We start from the raw sequence: 19,658 nt of genomic DNA, 5'->3' as shown, positions 1-19,658 counted from the left end.
GTATCTTAGTATTTGGAGTGATTTAGGAACTGAATATCCTCTGGTCATGCAAAATTCCATTTTATTTAACATCTTTCTCTTTTAACAGTGAACTGTTGGTGACTCACCACAACTTCCAAACAAGTTTGGCATCCATGTTAGGTGGCTTTCATTTGGCTTATGTTTTTCTTTAGTTCCGTTATATGAATATCTTGAGATTTGTTACCAGCTGTAACTGCTATTCCTGTTCTTTAATTAAGTCAATTTCTCTGTCATATGAAAAAATTAATTTGATGTGGCTGCCTGGGAACTCCATATTCATTCTTCTAGGTGTCTGAAAACAGTCTGAAGCAGATGACTTGTTCCAGTAAGTCTCAGAATCAAAACTGACTTAACCATAATTATCTAGTCTTACCTTTTTTTTTTTTAAAGAACAAAATTATATTTTTCATTTCCTGGTGTTTTGGTATCACAATTGTTCTCCAAGAGTTCTCAAAAGCGTTTTTGTTTTCAACAGCTCTGAGATTTTATCAGTCATTTCTACTCCTAGGGCAGAATTGCCTATTTCTAGCTAGTATGAAAACATCCCAGAGTTAATTGTAATATTGGATCAGTGCTGCCCTTGGCTAAAGAATGATGTAAAAGACCCTTTTGGTGGTCTTGGCATAATCATTTAATAAATTTACAGATGTGCCAAAGAGAGTAAATTCATAAAGGCAAGCCTCACTCTTTCAGTATAGCTTTAGTAATTTTGTTTGTGAGTTTATTCACAACATTCTTTTAAAGGTTTTCAAATAAAAGGGATAATGCTGTCTCATATAGTAAAAAAATACTTGGACATGAAAAGAGAATAGGACAGTGGAGAATCCATTTCATAATTATGATAGTTAATGATCCCAGTGGAGTTTGATATCTACCAGCATCCAGTAACTTTTGCACAGACAGGTGGTAAAAGATGGGGGAAATATAGTTGTAGCCTCAGGCAAATACTCAGCTCATGCAGCTGTTTCATGCATTCTGGCAACATGACTCAGTTAAAATCAAATAAGATTCCTTATGCCAGTATTTCTTACCTGCATATGAAACCAGTTGTCTTTCATTTTGCAAAAACATGATAATTCAAAGAGCATTAAAAATGTACTGTTTCTCACACAGAATTTATATCTTGCAGCTGCACACTAATCCAAGTGAAATGGAGTAGAGTTTCACTTTATCAGCCAATCATAACTTTAAACTGTTTTTACAATTCATCGTACAGTTTTTAAAGCCAGATTTAAGTCTGTATATGAAAAATAGTCTACTTGATGTATGAAACCATAGATTAGTCAATATGTATTTAAAGAAGTACTTCAGTAATAGCAGAAGAATGACTTCAGAGAATTTGTGGACTAAACTCTGAATTATACATGTGGAATGTAAGTATTATGCCACCAGTACATTTAGGACTACGTGTGAGAGGAGTAGCTGAAAAATACAGTTAATTACCTAAAATAATACCTGATCCTGGTATTCTTTTACAGCTGTCATATCAAGACTATTTGTCTATCCCATATCAGAGAATCATAATATCATTTAGGTTGGAAAAGACCTCTAAGATCACTGTTTACCCAGTACTGCCAAGGCCATCACTGACCCGTGTCCCTCAGTGCCACAGCTACATGGTTTTAAACACCTTCAGGGAGGCTGACTCCACCACTGCACTGGGCAGCCCATCCTAATGCTTGACAGTGCTTTTGGTGAAGAATTTCTTCCTAATGTTCAATCTAAACCTCTCCTGGTTTCCTCTTGTCCTGTCACTTGTTAACTCAAAGGAGAGACCAACCCACCTCATTACAATATTCTTTCAGATGTTGTAGAGTGAAAAGGTCCCCTTCAGCCTTCTTTTCTCCAGTCTAAACACCCCCAGCTCCCAGCTGCTCCTCATCAGACTTGTGCTCCAGCCCCTTCCCCAGCTCCCTTGCCCTTCTCTGGACACACTCCAGCCCCTCAATGTCTTTGTGCAGTGAGGGGCCCAAACTGAACCCAGAATTGGAGCTGTGGCCTCAACAGTGCCCAGTACAGGGGGACAAACACTGCCCTGGTCTTGCTGGCCACACTATTGCTGATACAGCCAGGCTGCCACTGGCCTTCTTGGCCACCTGGGCTCATGTTCAGCTGCTGTTGACAAACACCCCCAGGTCCTTTTCCACTGAGCAGCTTTCCAGTCACTCTGCCCCCAGCCTGAAGTGCTGTGTGGGGCTGTTGTGACCCAAGTTCAGGACCCATCACTTACCTTGTTGAACCTTACACTACTGGCCTTGGCCCATGGATCCAGCCTGTCCAGATCCCTCTGCAGAGCCCTGCCACCCTCCAGCAGATCAACACTCCCACCCAGCTTGGAGCCATCTGCAAATGTACTGGGGGTGCCCTCGATCCCCTCACTGTGTTCATTGATGGAACTGGCACTGATATGGAGCCCTGGGAAAAGCCACTTGTGCCCCTGATCCCTTAACCTGCCATCTCAAGGCCCTGGCTTCTAGTGTGCCCCTTTATTTCTGAGAGAAGTTATGCACTAGGTATTAGGCAGAATAGATGTGCTGTGTCTGAGTATTGCTGGACCTGTTCATTATTTCCTTAGGTAGGATCACTGAAGAACATGAACAAACAACAAAATTTCTGCTTGTGACTCCAAGTGTCATGTAAATATGCCAAGAGATTTTTTTTGTTCTCACAAGACACTGCTGAGAATTGAATTACAGCTCTAAAAAAAAAAGCCACATCATGATTCCTATGACTTTAATTCCCTCTTGGGGTCTATTAGAATTAAAGAAATATTAATTTGTTATATTAGGAAATAAGGGAGAAAATCACCATAATGCACATAGTCAGCACTTCTCCTCACACACCAATGGTCAGGTTGTGGCTAAGAGTCTATGGCATAGATTTGGGACTGGATTGTCTATCCAGAGAAATGTTTGATACTTCATCTTCTCTGTCTGGAAGTGGCAGGATACGTCTAAGATACTGATTTGACCTTATTTTCCTTGGGTCCCCTTTGTGTTTTAATAGGAATAAAAGACAGAAAAAAATTTGTCTTTCCCACCCATATTATTTTAACATACTTTTGGTTCTTCTTCAGCAATCTCTATATTCTATATGGGCTCAGATAAATTTGTTTTAATATGTGAAAAGGGTTTTTCCTGTTCTTAGGGTTTTATGGTGCTTAGTCATGTGGTTGTACAATGAAAATTACAGCAGTGACTGCATGTGTGACCTCCATTTACACAACACATTTAAATATACTCAGACATAGGTGTGTGTATGACTTAGAAAAGACAGCTTCCAGGAGTAAAAACCTATTCAAGTTTTACACTTGCTCCATCCTTTAAAATTGTTTTTACTGTTATGTCTGATACATTTTCTTATTTATGCCATTTTTGCTGCTATCAAGCTGTTACACCTATTACTATTAAGCTTTTTTTGGGTATGAAAAACATCTTTCCTATTTCAACTTTGTTTTTAAGTAACTTCCTGCTACAAAAGTATTTTCTGGAAAAAAGTCAAGGATACCTAAATACCTTAAACAGGTTTTACAAGTTAACAATTCTGCTGTAATTAGTCTTCAGGCTACTTCTGGCTCCATGGATTTAAAGCTATCAGAGTTTACTGTTTTGTGAAAAATATGTTTTACTTTGTTTGGACATGCTTGTCATAAGTTTCTCAGTATATCATTATGCTTTAAAACCTCCCACTGGCAGCGTCTGGAAGGAAAAAATATAGTGTAAACTATAGAAGACCTAATGGCAGCTTCCTGCCAACGTTCATTCTTGAGTCAACAACGCTCGTTTTTGTTTTTGCTTTTGTGAAAATATGTCACAATCTAGTCTTTCATATAGGTTGGCTATTTTTTTAGCAGCCTAGTAGAGCATATATCCGTATCTTCTACTTTCCCTTATTTTTTCTCCTTTTCATTCTGTGGTATCTGTGTTTCTGGTCATGCCACCAGTGAGTGCACACATAAATTATACACCTAAAAACACTCATCACTACAAAATTTATTGCTTCTAATATCTTTCTCATGAACATTTGTGTTTATTTCTGAGTTGACTTCTCTGGTAAAGACAGCAATGCGTTTAGCTTCAGTTCAGTTCTTTGTTTTTTCAAGACTTTCATTTTAGATATTACAGTGTATATGGGACCATGTGGGCTTTTAACCATAAGCCTGTGCTGGGAATAGGAAAATGGTTTTAGCTTATAATTACAGTGAAAAATAATAGTAAAAATAAGTGTGAAGTAAAAATAATAGTGGTTTGCTATCCTTATTAACTCTACTACTTCTGTCCTGCTGAAGCAACAGGCAGTACATGTGAGAAGAATATATCCTCCTGACAGAGCATCTAATTGGCATTTTTTTCTTTTTGAAAAATGGAAATACTAATTGGAGAAGGCAGGGGGCAGGGAGGAAGGTTGCTTTTAGATAAGGAACTTGAATCTTCTTTCCTATGTTTAGGAAACTTATGTTATTTGGTTTGGGAAGTCTTTTATCTTCTGGGCCTCCCTTTGGCAGCTAAATTACTAACTCTGCTTAATTAAAGTGAAGGAGAGACATACAAAAAATACTGTCTTTGTAAAGTAGATGCTCTTCTTTTTTCTTTCTTCAAAAAACATACCAAAGCAGACTTCTTTGAGCATTCTTTGTCAGTATTTTGGCTTTTTGACTTTGAAATACTACCTGATTTGTCGTATTAGAACAATGTAGTAAGTCAATAGCAATTATTATTTTTATTACCTCATGTTAGTGTGCATTTATAGCACTGAGGGTTACTCTTTGGTGATGGCTAATTTTCCCTGCTCTTGAGTTGGAATGTTGTATAACATTCCATCAAGTACCAGGACAGATTAAACTATATTCATGATGCAGTACAGTAGGAGAGCACTTATTCAAACAACTTGTATCACACCCCATTTATCCAGGGGACTCACGGGTTTGTATTATGAGGAGTCACTGTTGGACAGGAAGACGTGTACAGCAGGGAAGTTTGGATAACCAGGATCATACTGTGATTATTTAGGCTTTTTGTTGACCAAATCTGTTATATGTAGAAAGGCTATATATCTTTTTTGTTCATTTATAGAGACCCTCTGTAGGAATATGCTATGAATTTGCAGAACAGATGTTGTATTATAAACTGTAACTTTTGATCTTGTCATGAACAGTAGATTTTAGATAAGTGGCACCAGCACAAAAAAAAGACCCCAGTCTAAAAAAGCCAACTTAGAACAAGAGCATTGCTGATCTTTACTTTTGAAAAATAATTTTATTTACTCATTTTAAACGGTCTTTGTTAAAAGGAAAAAGAGATAAACACTTAAGTGTGAAGCTCTCTTCCTACATAAGAAAATATTCAAAGTATATCTTATATATTTGCAACTTTATTTTTCTCAGTATCCTTTATACCAGTCAAGATCAAGAAAAATCCAAAATCTTCCACTAAAAAAACCCTGCAGTTGTCTAAACTGTGTTGCCTAAAGAAGTGAGACTTATTGAAAGCTCCTATAGCTCTTTCTCTGTGGAGATTGTGCTTTGTAGATGTTTCTTGTGGAATTCATCTTAGAGAGGGGAAGGAATTTAGATGTCATTTATGTGCATATGTGTGTGCTCACTGAAGTGATTTTGAAGTTCTTATGTATGCACCAAGAAACTGGAGAAATTAGATATTTGGAAATGGAAATTGGTGGTCTTCCAGGCAATATTGGATCTAAAAGTGCTAAATCCTTTAATAAATAAACCTTGATTCAGACTGGAATGTCTTGGCTTGATCTTAAAGGTGATATTATGAAGGCCTTCTAGCTGTTGACTGGCCTGAAAGATAATTATCTGCACATTCCAATCTTGTTCTGCCATCAGCAGTATCTGAGGTCTTAATGGAACAAATGTTATTTCCACTAGAAATATGTTATATTTAGACTATCCTCATTCCAAAACATTTAAAAATTATTTGTGTCTGATTGGAAATACAAAGAATAAAATAAATAACTATATGACCTGCTTCTAGCAGTCCTGTGTGTTTAATTTCTGCCATTGTGGGCAGTTTTCTAACTAAAAGTGTATGTTGTGAGCACACATTTATATTGTTGGGCTGTAGATAAGAGAATAAACTTTTCTTTGCTGAAAATTTTGGAGACAGTATTTCTTAAAACACATCAGTACAATGTAAATTTATTTTACTGTAGCAGGTACTGGAGCAAATTTGAAGGATTGAATAGCCCATCTGAAATTGAATATATGCAGTATCAGGCATCTTGAAATGGATAGAAAAGCTTCTCTGCCTTAAAAAATGGACATCTTAGTTCATATTGCATAGCTACTTATTTAATACATGATAAATCTAAGAATCTTTTGGGTTTGTATTTGAAGTTCTTGCACAAATTAAATATAACTGTGATTCCTTTAAGAACTGCTGGGTATAGCAGAGACTTATGTAATGAAGTTTTTCTGTGGGAGAAAGGCCTGTACAAAGTTAGAAAAGAAAGGAAGCATTAGTTTATAAAAACAGTTTAAATTTGTATGTTTGCAAACACACTCTAATGTAGTTATAATGTATCCTCATTTGTGGGATTGTACATTCCATGAATAAAAACTCTAGATCTTAAAAAATCCTTCAAATGTGCAACTTGATGTGTATATATTCATCTTTGTTCTCCAAAACCAAGCCTGCCTTTGGAAGACAGGGATATAAAAATAAGAAAATATATGTCCCCATGAGAGTTATTTTACAGAATATGAGCAGTGACAAGTGAGTTAGTTAGAGGAAAGGTCAGGCAGATCGAAAATAAAGCTCTCATCAAGGCCAGTTTAATCCTCCCATCTGTAAGTTTTGTAAGTCCTACCACTTAGCTTGCAGTCTGAATATTTTGCCTCAAAACAAAGTGAATAATATCAACTTGTAGGTCTGCCTGTTTTCTATTTATACTCTCCTGAATGTTGCCTCATGTGGGAAGAGACTTGAGAGACTTAAAAGGAAAACAAAACTCTTAGATGAGGAATAAATGGCAGTTTATGTTAGTTAAAGATTCTGTGACTACTTTCCCTTTTTACATCTGGTGAGAAATACTATTATTCTCATCAGAGTTTGTCCAATAGATTTTGCCTACAAAGATACATAGCTGTATGATACTTCTGTTTTTATATAAGCCTTACTTATAAAGCCCATTACTTTGGTGTCTATACAAGAGGAGTTACAATAGTGAAACCTTTAGTAAATTCCACAGAGGAAATATTACGGTTCAGGCTAGGGCTTTAGAGAATAATTTCTTTAGGGTTTCTTCTTATTAACTGATTCATTAACTGATTATCTGTACAGAAAATTTCTTCATAAACCGAATTCATGCATCTTATGAGACAGCTTTTCATGAGGCTTCCCTTTGTAATATATTGTAAAGTGCAAATTAGGAAGCACAATATATTGTGAAGTGCAGTTATCGGTATTTAGTATTTAGGAATACTAAATGATGATAACTGCTCCTCTTCACTATTTACTCTAGCACATTGCAAAAAATGCTTGTAATCACTGAGTGAGGAAAGCTGCCTTACCCAAGGTTTTGAGCATATAACCCAGGCTGAGCAATAACTGCTTCATAAGTTGTGGGAAATCAATGAACTTCCATTGGGAAGATCTGTAGGTGCACAGTTTGTGGTAATTGGGAGTGGGGCTGTGGCTGAACCTCATCATCCCCAATGGGCTACAGCTGTGAGCAGCAGGTGAGCAGCATTGAGGGTAACGAGCCATGGAGTGCCCAGGGGCACTGACCAATCACCAAAGGGAGCAGAGGGCACACAGGTGCAATGCATCAACAGGAGGGAATAAAAGGTGTGGCTGAAGAACAAGAAGGGCAGATGTTTGCAGCTTTGTGAAGTGCCGTGGTGTTCCTCTGTATGGGCAGGCACCTGAAGCCCTCAGAAGAGGTGAGGTGTTACTGGGTATGGGTGGATGCTTGAAGCCTTCTGGAATTGTGTGGTGATACTCTCTGTATTGTTGTCCTTTTGACTGCAGCACCTGCTGTGGCATATACTGTGACAAAGATCTGTTAGAATATATCAGCTTTCAGAGAATGAAGTACCATTTTCTGCTGCCTCTTTCTAGTATTTTCTTGTACCTGGTAGATCCTCTGGAAGAATCCAGTAATAAGGTGAAGAATTGTATAAATAAATATTCTAAGCTTCTGCTCCCCTTTTTCAGTCTAGCAAACAAAATCTATCCCTCAGGGGAAGTGTGTTTGGCTGGTATATCATTAGCTAGGAGACAAAAAAATAGTTTTTACAACATTGAGTTGCAGTTTTGCATTTTTATGCTTGTTTTATACTTGCCAACTGATGTGACAGAATTTAAATATTTGTGTACTTTGTAGATGAGGCAAAGTTTTAAGTGGTAGTTCTTTTTCTTCACTGGGGTATAGTCACTGAAATTTGTTTTGATTTAGTAATAGTCAGACTGTGGTTTGGAAAAATGAAAGTTCTATACTTCAGCATCTTTGTTTTTCCCAAAAATGTGGACTACTGTTCTGTTTTCCCAAAGAGATGGAGATGAACTTTCCAGGAGCTAACCTGGTATAAAACCATTGTTCTGAAGTCTTTTGAAGTCTTTTGCTTCCTTTTCCTTACAGTAGTTCTTGAGAAAAAAAGTTCAGTTTTGGAAGGATGGTATTTCTTGGGCCACCTTCCCACACTTGTCAGTGTTCTCTCCCCCACCTGATTTTCTTCTCCCACCACTGTAAAAACCATTCTTACAGAGAATCTTTTCTGCATGATGCATGTGTGTAGAATTGCGCACAGTCTGTCTCTCTGCACCTTTGCAGCACTTGTGTGGCTGTGCAGTTGTGTGTAAGGACCTGAGCAGTTGCTGCACAGTTTCCTCCTGATCTGGAGTGGCTGCAGCACTGTGGAGGCATTGAAGGACCTGTTCCTGCCCTTGGCTTTTGCCAAGTGCTGGCAGTGCTGCTTCCAGAGGCAGCTAAGCCTGTGCCACCACCTCCCATCTGGCGCCCTTCTCACACAAGTTCTGTTTCCTGGGGCTGTTGTTGACTTCAGCTCAGCATCCTGCCCCTCGAGCCCTGCCTCTCCCACCCACAGGGAATTTCTCTCTCCTGTCTTGGTTGAGGGAGGCACTGTGGTCTGGGACTGATTTTTACCCTGTGAGATTATTCCTGTGCAGTAGCTGTGGAGATAGTTTCATGTACAGGGTGCTACAGTTTGAGCAAGATTTCTCTTTAGTGCTCTGAAAACTTGACGTGCTGATTGTGAACTGCCTTCATGGAGGAATTCCTGTTGACAAATTCTGGGTTGATATTTTTGCTCCATCGTGATCATTCCTGGCTTATCATGTGTTAATAATGGAGTCCAGTTGTCAGACATTTTGTTGTCCCCTCAGGCCTCCCTGACTGTCCCATGGGCTGCCCTCCCCTGGACAGCCTCATAAGCACTTCAGTTCTGTTCCTATTGACTGGTCTCTTACTGAAGTCACTCTCCAAAGCTGTTTTTAATTGCTTAATTTTTAATTATTATATTACCCTTTGAGTAAACTTGTGTTGCTTGTGTTCTTTCTGTATCTGAAAAAATTAAATTAGTCAACTGTTTGTAGTTCTGCTCCATGTGTTCTCTAGTACTTTCCCTATTGCTCTGAATAAATTTGAGTCAGGTTGTAACTATCAATTGATATACCAAGTATTAAAATTTTTCTTATAAACAATTATCTGTAACTGTGCGTGCCAGAGCTAAATTGTTGCTTTCATGACAGACATACTTGACTTTTCTAAAAGTTATTGATGTAGTTGATGTTACACTATAAACAATAGGAGATAATTTGATTTTTTAAGGAGATAGCATGTTCATGCCACTGACTTCTTTATGTATGCAAAGCAAGTAAAATGTTACATAAATAATTTTATAGCAAAAATGCCCTAGGATTAAGTAAACAGGGCAATATTATCTGTATTAAGAGAAAAGCATGGATGTTGTCTTTGGGCACTCAGAACTCACATGAACTTTTAAAGATGGAATGAAATTCTCATTGCTGCAGATGCTATATCTTCCAGTCAGTTACATGAATCTTTATATTGCTGCCTATTAATATTATTTAATAATAGTCATTGTATCAAACCTTGTTAGAAAATTGGTTTTTTTCTGAGATTGCTCACAGAAAATTATCCAAGTATTTTCATAAATAACATTTTCACTTTAATAAGTTTTACTTGCTGTTTCACAATATGTAAGCACAATTCAGGATGTAGAAAACTTCTTACATCAAGTATGTGTTTGCAGTAAGACTTTACACAGCATGTGAGTCCCTGCTGTGTTTGGATACATTCTAAGGAAGCATTTCTAACTCTAATAATATACTGGGATTATGGATTAAAAGCTGTGGGGAAATAGCTTTTGTGCACTGTAACCTAACAAACGTGCTACGAATCAACTTTTTGGCAAGCAAACTCCCAATGTGCCCTCTCTCCCAGAAGTTGACCTGGTGGATGAAATAGTAGATGTGTGCATGATTCTAGGCATGCCTTCTCCAAAGATCAACATTTGTACACACTTTAGTCACTTTTATACGCAGTGCTATTGACATTAACCAGGGAGGCCACTCTGACAGCACTGGGCTCTAACACCAGCTCGAGAGTTGCTCTGCTCTGCTTGCATGGTTTATCTGAAAGGACTCAACACCAAAATCACACAGCCTAATTGTTTTCAGCCCATACGGGTTCTCTTCCAGATACAGTATCCTGTAGGACATTTGAGTGTCCTCCTGAAATCAACATAGTTCAGTAGTCAACTCAATTGACTTTACTTTTATTCTTCTGAAAACATTAGATCGAGCTCTGTAATTTATCAATGCATTATATCAAATTTGCTTTCACTTGCACAGCTCTAAAGTGCTTTTCATGCTACCTTTGTAATTAGGTTTGGTCAGTATCAAGCAATTGTAAGAGCAGAGCTAAGGCAACCAGCTGATTAAAAAGATCATAGACTTGCTCAGATGAAGCTCAGTGGAAAATGGGAGAAAATCAACAAGGCATATCAGTGAAATAACTAATTTTTGAAGTAAAAGCCAAAATGAAAGGATTTTTTTTTTTCTTTTTAAAAATGGACTTGCACAGTTTCTCAGGTGCTTGGTCTTGTTTCCATCATGGTGCATGTCTGGGTGAATGAGTTGAATTGGGGCCAGGTGTGAATTAGAATTAGGCCTTGTCAGCATGAGACTTGCCTTGGAAAAAGAACTTTTTTTTGTCTGATTCTTGCATGTAGCCTTGAAATATCAGAATATGATGTTATTTACTTCATCATATGTATAAGTGTTTTGCTGTTGATGAAGGAGCTTCTGTTTGGGACAAAACATTCTAGCTGCATCTGAGAGTAGTACTCTGTTCTCTTGCCCATCCTTTTCAGTTTTCCTGAGGGTCACATCCACATTTTGTCAGTAGGTTGTTGTACAGTGTATTTTGTCTGAAGCTAAGTGAGAATACTTTAACTGGGGGCCAGTTATGTTCTGCAAGATGAAGTGTTTAAATAGATGACACTATTCCTGGGACAGCAGGGGAGGCATCCTTTTTCTTTGTACTTGAGAATAGCTTTTGCTTTCATCTAAGAGCATGACCCCAGAGCACAGAAGTTACCATTATTTAGATCATAATTTTGTTTGATTTAATAAAAAAAGTGTTGCTTTTAGTTATTGGTTTGGTTTGGCTTTTTTAACTGATTCAAAAATTCACTCAATTTTGGAAAATACTGATCATAAACACTTAAATAATTTTATTATGTTTTTCTGTTATAGGTGAAATCACTATATTCATTGGAAAACCAAATCACAGATAATGAATCAAAGAACGATACTGTTGGGGTTCTATATTTTATTGAATTACTGAGGCTTAGAATAAGATGATAAATGTTCTAACAGCCTGTACCAGAAAAATAAACCACTTGAATACAGTTCCCAAAACTTTCTTTCAAAATCTTAAATTACCTTAATGAAGACCACAGTAGGAGTAAACCTTTCACTTAGGATATCTATTTATTTTGAGCTATGGGAATCCACTACATTTCAAAATAATTCTGTGTGCAGATGGACATATGTCTCTGTCATAACACTGTGCTTGTATGAATTGACATGGCTGGTAACCACCATGTGATAGCCAGCATGGTAATAGGAAGGAAAGTAAAGAACCTTCTCTCCCTGCAGGTCTGGAAGGGAAATATGTGCCCTCTCTATGCTGTCTCTTCTTTATCTGAATGGAACAAAAACCTTGTGTGTTCTTAACCTAGCTTTTAGCAGGAGGATTAAAATACTTGAAATCCTAATTTTGGTAATGAAGTAATCTCAGTGAGGTTTTCATGTCAAATTTTGAAGAATGGCATCCTATTTGAGAATTGTGCTGTTGTGTTCCTAAGGACATGGCCCTGCCCTGGGTACTGCTGCTGCAGTGCTTCTGGTGGTTGGTGTTGAGCTGCCACTGCATTGCTGGCTGATGTCACTGGGCCCTACTTGTCTAATCTTTTATGAGTTGGAAAACCAACCTGGAATTTATAAATACTGCTTAATATTCTGTCAAATCCTTCACTTATTATGTTTATTTTAAAGCTTTTTGCATTCTAGAGTATGGTTACTTTTTTCTTCTCTGACAATTTCCAAGGTTGTGAGACACAGCATGTGTCTAATTTCTTTGTTTGGCAAGGCTCAGGAGCATCAGCCTCCAGAACTGTCCTGGTTTTGTTAGACCTGTTTCCTGGCTTTAAGAACTGTGATGGAAGTCAGAGGTGAGGGATTTGTCTATGGATGACAAATGGGATGGGAAGAGAGTAGGGGGGGGTGACAAAGAGTTTATTTCCATGTCTTGCAAAGCTCAGGATGACACTTTGCTATGTCTGTTTGCTTTTGGGAAAAACACCTTTGTAATGAAACTGTTGAGGCAGTTGTCCGCTGGGGAAATTTGTATTAAAACCGGGAAGGAGCAAGGTATTTACAAACCATCCTGCAGGACAGCACTGGCAGTTTTAAAAGCAGTAGGTCCACATGGCAGGTGCTGGCCCTCCTGTAGGTGTATAATTAAATTAGCCACGAGATAAAGTGGTTCCCTGCATGGCCAGCAGCTGCTGGCACAGCATCCTGGCATGCCTGGCACTCACCTTCGCTGTGCGAGGCACGGGCAATGTGTTCATGGCAAAGGCTGAGGTCTCCAGCCTGAGAGTCAACAGAGCTGATAGGTGGATATTTGGTGCATACAAATACATTTTGTCTGTTTTCCCTCATCTCTATGAATGTGTTTTCTATGCCTTCTTAGGCCACTGACTGAATAAATTCGTAGGAAAGCCACAAAGAGAAAGTTTGAGGATTATAGTCTTTCCTTTTTTATAATCCCATGCCTAATCTAAGGGGAAAACCCCCAAACATTATTTTTATTAAATTAATCTTCACAGAGCTGGAGATAACTGAAATTTATGTAGTGTGTAACTTGGAGTAGAGGAAAAAAAAGGCATTTCCTTAGGAAATGGAAAAAAAAAAAAACCCTTTCAAAACAACTGGATGGATTCTTACACTCCATGACTTATTATCAAAATGCATCCAGCTTTATTGAATGAATGTAATTGTTTGTTAAACTTTAAAAAAATTTAATGTTTTAATACTAAAGTAAAAGAGTCTCTAAATAGATGTATTTCTTTATTTCCTTTTACTATGTAAAATTCATAAATGATCTCTGTGTTAAAGCAAGATTAGGTTTTAAAGTAAAATAGGTATGAAATTCTTGTATAGCTACTGATACTTGAAAAAGTCAGGTAAATCCAAAACTCTAGTATTTATCACCAATGTTGTTGCCAAAATGAAGTGCCAACCCTTTAAAGGTAGTAGTACTAACCTTGACTGCTGGAATGTTGCCAGCTCTTCGTCATCCTGCAGAAATACATTATACTTGAACAGAGAAAACATGCAATTGTCCCTCCCCCTCTTCATTCCCACAAACTGGAGCAGTATTATGTTAGCCTGAGCTGTACTGAGCCGAATCCAATCTGGAATTAAGAATGCTCCAGGGCATTTTTAATAAACTGTCATTCATTTGAACTCTAACCTCCTGTAATTTGCAGAATCTGGTAGCGCAGATGTATTCTTCAGCCACATTCATTTTTTTCTTTTCTTATCTTGGTGTGAAACACTGCTGATAGAACTTAAAAATGTGAAGTTGCAGAACAAGTAGAAAGTGTTCACTGAAAATAGACTCAAAACTAAGAAACAATTACTGTAGTTTAGTTTGCTGGGTTTCTGCCATTCTGAAATGCAAACTTAATTCTAGTGCAGATTTTAATAAAATCCTCAAAGTGCCGAGGTCAGTTAAGCTCTTTCTGAAAGTACAAAAAAAAAAAAAAAAAGGCTTTTATTACAAAATGCAAAGGATAAAATGAGGCCATTGTCTTGCAAAAGGGAAGAAAACCCAGCTAATAAAATATTCAGGGCATAGAATATTCTTGAGCTAAGTGCATTCACTGAGGTTCTTGCCATAAACTCTTTTAAAACTTGTATTCCTGGGAATTCAAAACATGCAGGGTTTGTGATTAGGAGCATTTACACTGAGGAACAGGGCTGGGAAAAGGGAGCAGCTTCCAGGTGGGAACTGCCCCCAGTGCCTCTGTCCCTGCCAGGTGGTGCTGCTGGGCCGGGGCAGGGATTGCCCAGAACCAAAATTTTCATCTATAATTCTGCCTTCAATGGTTAAAGTTAATTTTCCATTGTAACACATCTGCTGCAGCTATATAATTAGTGTGCTGAGAGGATTGTTTGTGCAACTTCAACATTCACATGTTTACATTTGATAGGAGTTGATTTAAAAAAAAAAAAAATCAGTTTCTTGTGCACATGCCTGCCAGTTGAATTTGGCTGTAGGTGTTAGTAGGACAGTTAACTAGGAAAACATGCAGCCATGAACTTGGGTCATATTTGAAAAATGAAGGAAGAACTTGCTGGCAAATACTGTGTTGAAAGTGTAAATGTAAGTAAAACTTTCAAGTCGACATGTGTTAACGATTTGTGGTTTGAAAAAGTTTTCAGATTTAAGTTTTGAAAGTTTTTTCCCCTTCTATTTTAAACTTTGATCTCTTTTGTCTGGCAATGTAAGAGTATGTTACTAATAGACATTAACAAATCCACAGCTTTGTTTTCCACAAGTCTTTAATTCTCTTAAATGTTTTGAAATGTAAAATATGTGATTTATGTGATATGAACTTGGGTGAGGATTCAGTCAGTCATCAGGTTGGGTACCAAATTGAGAACATGGAAAAGGGAGCACAATGATACTAAAAATATGGAAGTTCAAGAATTCTACTTTTTTACATTTGCATTTGCCCAACAAATCTGCAAGTGGGGAGTGTCTTGGTGTTTAAAGATACTGTCTCACAGCTGGAGTCTGTATGAATTAATGACTTTCCTGTTCTGATTCTTACTACAGTTTCCATTAAGCTATGTTGCCTGGAATTAAGTGATAGAGTGGATGCTCAGCAGAAACTAGATGCAGTTTTAAAGAGGTACAAGGAAAAGCCTAAGAAATAAGCCAGAAAACAGTTAGAAATATCCTATGTTTTAGCAGTTGAGTCTTGTCATTGTTGGAGACAGCATGGGTTTATGTTCTTGCTCTAAAGCAGAAGATAAAGTACCTGGTATTATATTAGAAATTAAATATGTTTTTAAAGAAATATGCTCTCTTCCCTTCTGGCCTGTTAATTCTTTTTTTTCATGGGATTTAAGTGCAAATCCAGCTTTTTTTATTTCTTTATTTCCCTCAAGTTTATGTTCTCTTTGCTGCTTCTAGGAACGTTCACTAGACAGTCATTTTACAAAGGTGTCTGAAGTCATCATCTTTCTTCTTGCTTTCTTCAGTGGAATCTTGCATCTGCAGAGACTCCTGAGTTGCACTCCTTGCTATTTCATTGATATCAACATTACAGTGCTTTTACTTTCTGAGTGGAAGGGTGAACATCAGTAGTTTCAATACTGTTGGTAATTCTGATCTGCATTCATGAAATACAGCTTATGCTCTGCAGGGCATCAGACAAGTTCTAGTATTTAATTGATCTGATCAGAGTGTTTGTGTAGATGCTGTGGAAGGAATAAGTAATCAGTGTGTCATTGGCACACAGGCTGTGAGTCCTCATTATAATTAATGACAACTGGATTATTTATTCGTATTATTTATTGAACTTTTTATATAGAAGCTCATCTATATTGGAATTGAAATAAAAATGGCTTATAAGCATTGATTGCCTGCTAGGAAACTTTAGAAAACAAGAGTTAAGCATGAGCTTGGGAGAAGTAGCCACACTGATAATAAGGGCATTGTGGAATTTGGTCAGACTTCTCAATTCACAGCAAAATTGAACTCCTTTCAATGCTTTGCATAACATGGATGAATTGAATATATTCTCTTTCCCATTTTTTTTTTTTCCTTTAGAGGTTCTTCCTGAAGTGTTTTCTAGTTTATAAAATAATAATATTTGGACAAAGGAGGTGAGAAAGAACATACAGGAAATAGGACATTAATGATTCAAATCATTCTGTCACTAAAAAAAACAAACCCTATTTCACTTTATGTGAACTGTCTCATTTGAAGAGGAGGAAATCCCACTGTCATACTGGTTACTGGAGGCCATTCATGGAAAATGATTCACCCCACAAGTCAAGCTTCTGCTGCCAGACAGCTGTCATGATATTGTCTCCATTCTTTAAGTTTCTCCATGACATTTCTCCACCCTGAGGACAAAATGGGATCACCACAACTTTCCTACACTTCATGCTTCAGAGCTTCTCACAGTTATCAGGAGGAAAATAACTTGTTATTAGAGCTGTCACAGACCTTTAAAGTTCAGGATGATAGAATAATTTGATTAGAAAGGACCACTAGAGGCAATGCATTATAAACCTGTACTCAAAGCAAAAATAACTTCAAAGTTGGATCAGATTCTCCAAGCTTCATTCAGTCCAAGTCTTAAAATACTCAGGGACTGGAGAGTTTGCAGCTTCCCTGGGCAACCTGTTTTGCAAAGGTGTGAATTCTTCATGAAAAATGTTGGGTTTTCATTAACACTTTTATATCAAAACATGCATCTATAGCTGCATTTAAAATTTCTGAAATAACCTCTATGATGAGTTACCACCACCCTGAATTTAAAAAATAAAAATGGTGCAGGACATATTTATAAATTGTGTCTGTATGTGGCAGTGGCCCAGGTTAAATAGGTTTCTGGTGTTAACTCTGTTTTGTATAAATATTGTTTATTGCTAATGGATTCCTGGAAACTTTGAGGTTTTTTTTTTTTTTTTTTTTTTTTGGTTTTGAAACACTACTGTCAGTTTTTAAAACAGTTATGATAGAAAACTATTTGAGCAGCCATTTACAGAAAATCATTCCTTTAGTGTGTTCCCCCTCCCCCTGCATATTGATATGAATTTAATATGTTTTGTTATAAAGAATATGAGTTGAAAATGTCCAATGTCCTCTCTCTCAGGTAGAAGAGCTGATGAATGCACTGGAGAAGACCAGGCAAGAATTAGATTCTACCAAAGCCCGTCTTGCCTCAACACAGCAGTCTTTGGCTGAAAAAGAAGCACATCTGGCTAACCTGAGAATAGAGAGAAGGAAACAGCTTGAAGAAATTCTGGAAATGAAGTAAGTACCTTGATTTTTCTAATTTCTAGGAAAAAATAAAAGAAAATAACTGATTTTGCCATAGGAGAAAGTTTTGATGGGTTTCTTTTGTTGTTATTTTTTGTTTTTTCTCTGCATATATTTAAGTTTCAATCTAAGGTACTTGTAATAGTTTTAAGACGCTGAAATTCCTTTAAAAGCACAGAAGTGCAAAAGTCTTGATTTTAAAAGTGCTCAGCATTTTTTGTAAGTTGTCCTTTGTTGCATGCAAGTAAAAGTATCAGTACTGTATAACTTCTATGAGAAACTGAAAGTCTAAAGCTCCATCTCTCAGTGGGAATGCAATGCAGGAATCTCTGCCAGTGTCACATGCAAGGGAAGGGAGTTATTAACTTTCTGTTGATGGTGCAAAGCATATTGCTTTGAATTGGTTAAAAGCACCCCCAAACTAACAAGGAATTTATGTATACACTTTACCACTGTGTATGTGTTCAGAATGAAAAAGGAAGAGAGACATTTAATTTAAAGCTAACTTCCTCCATGCAAAGAAAAACAAGTATCTATAATTATGGGACATTAAAGCTCTGAAATGACCTTTAAAATTGGCAAAACGGGTGAACCTGCTATGACTTGGCTAGGCTGATAATTATGTTGTTAACATTCAACACAGAAACATCACAGGTGTAATTTTGAAACAGTTTTTTTGAGGCAGGAAGCCATATAGAACTTCAGGTCAATTTTTACAGTTACCCTTGATTTTAAAGGAAGGGAAATAATCAGAAAACATGGTTTTCTTATTGTTATTGTAAGTAAGGAAAAGTGGAAATGGAGTCACATACTTAGCAGGGTTTTATAAATGTGGATTTTAAGAATGTCTGCCAGGTAATACAGGTGCAGAAATACTTTAATGGAAGCACAAATGTTTCCAGGGATATCTAAGGAATTTCTGGTTTTGACTTTAGTGAGGTCTACATACAGAAAAATGGAATCACATATGAATTAGAATACTCTGGGACATTATATTTTATAATAGATACATTGTAAAAGTTTTTTAAAATATTAAGTTATGTGTACATATTTCTTGTCCCATCATAACTTAGATGCTCAGTGCCAGTTATCTATTTTCTCTATAGTACTTTGGTCTGTTTCCTCAAGTGCCTTTTTTTTGTCCTAATCATAAGATTTTTTTTTAATCATAATTAACGATTGCTGAACAAAATAGAGGAAAAATCTCTAATTCTGTTAATGTGAAGTTTTAAATTTGGTACACAAAGCAATCGGAAAACAAGGTTGGCAAAAACTGGTGAGGTAGAACTTATTTTGACATTCTATTTTATGAATGAAGGGCTGGGTGAGTGGTATTAGAAGTGAAAGACCCAGTAGCAAAGAGCCTAGTTTTTTTAAAGGTAATTTATTAATCAGAAGCATTGACCAAAATTTCTATTTATTGTTTAAAAAATTCAATATCCAGTGATTACAGTTTTTGGCTACAAGTTTCCAGTTAAATAGGCATGAAGTGTGTGTTTAGGAACATTCATGATGATTTCCTAGGCTTATATTATGTTCAAGTTCCAACCATAACTCTGCATTCTAGGCCCATCTGGCTGTCACTGTCAAGATCCATCTTAATTTACTGGCCAGCATGAGTTGTCAGTTTTAGAAAACTTCTTCAATTGTCATTTCTTCTTCCCATATAAATTAGCTTATTTATGGAAATTTGGAATAAAAATGCAGAGCAGCCTGGTCTTGTTCATATCTGGTTGGTCTTTTTGATCTGGAAAGAAGATAAGTAGTCATTAAATGAAAGGTAGTTTTATAAAATCAGTTCTTTCTTAACTTGATGCCAATTTGTGAAAAAACATAAGGTTTATTTTAAAGAATTTGCAAGTGTAAGTTTGGAGAAGGAGTTGCAGTTGCATGTTAATTTCCAATTTTTTTAAAATGTCTATTAAAAATATTACTATATTAGTTCTGGGGGAAATATTTTTGTTATGGTCATATCATTTTAGCAGTGCACACATAAC

General features: G+C 36.9%; 1 protein-coding gene across 1 annotated transcript in view; it reads left to right on the top strand.

Annotated features, from left to right (window-relative positions):
- The window catches only part of ERC2 (ELKS/RAB6-interacting/CAST family member 2), a 398,530-nt gene that overhangs the window by 183,776 nt on the left and 195,096 nt on the right, over nt 1-19,658 (top strand). The window contains exon 12 of the mRNA XM_059856421.1: nt 17,495-17,655. Within this exon, the coding sequence (XP_059712404.1) occupies nt 17,495-17,655 (161 nt within the window). The remainder of the gene's footprint in view (nt 1-17,494; nt 17,656-19,658) is intronic.

The sequence above is a fragment of the Haemorhous mexicanus genome, chromosome 11 (assembly GCF_027477595.1).
Source record: "Haemorhous mexicanus isolate bHaeMex1 chromosome 11, bHaeMex1.pri, whole genome shotgun sequence".
Lineage (NCBI taxonomy): Eukaryota > Metazoa > Chordata > Aves > Passeriformes > Fringillidae > Haemorhous > Haemorhous mexicanus.
Note: the sequence above shows the minus strand (reverse complement) of the source record. Positions and strands in the feature narration are given on the sequence as shown.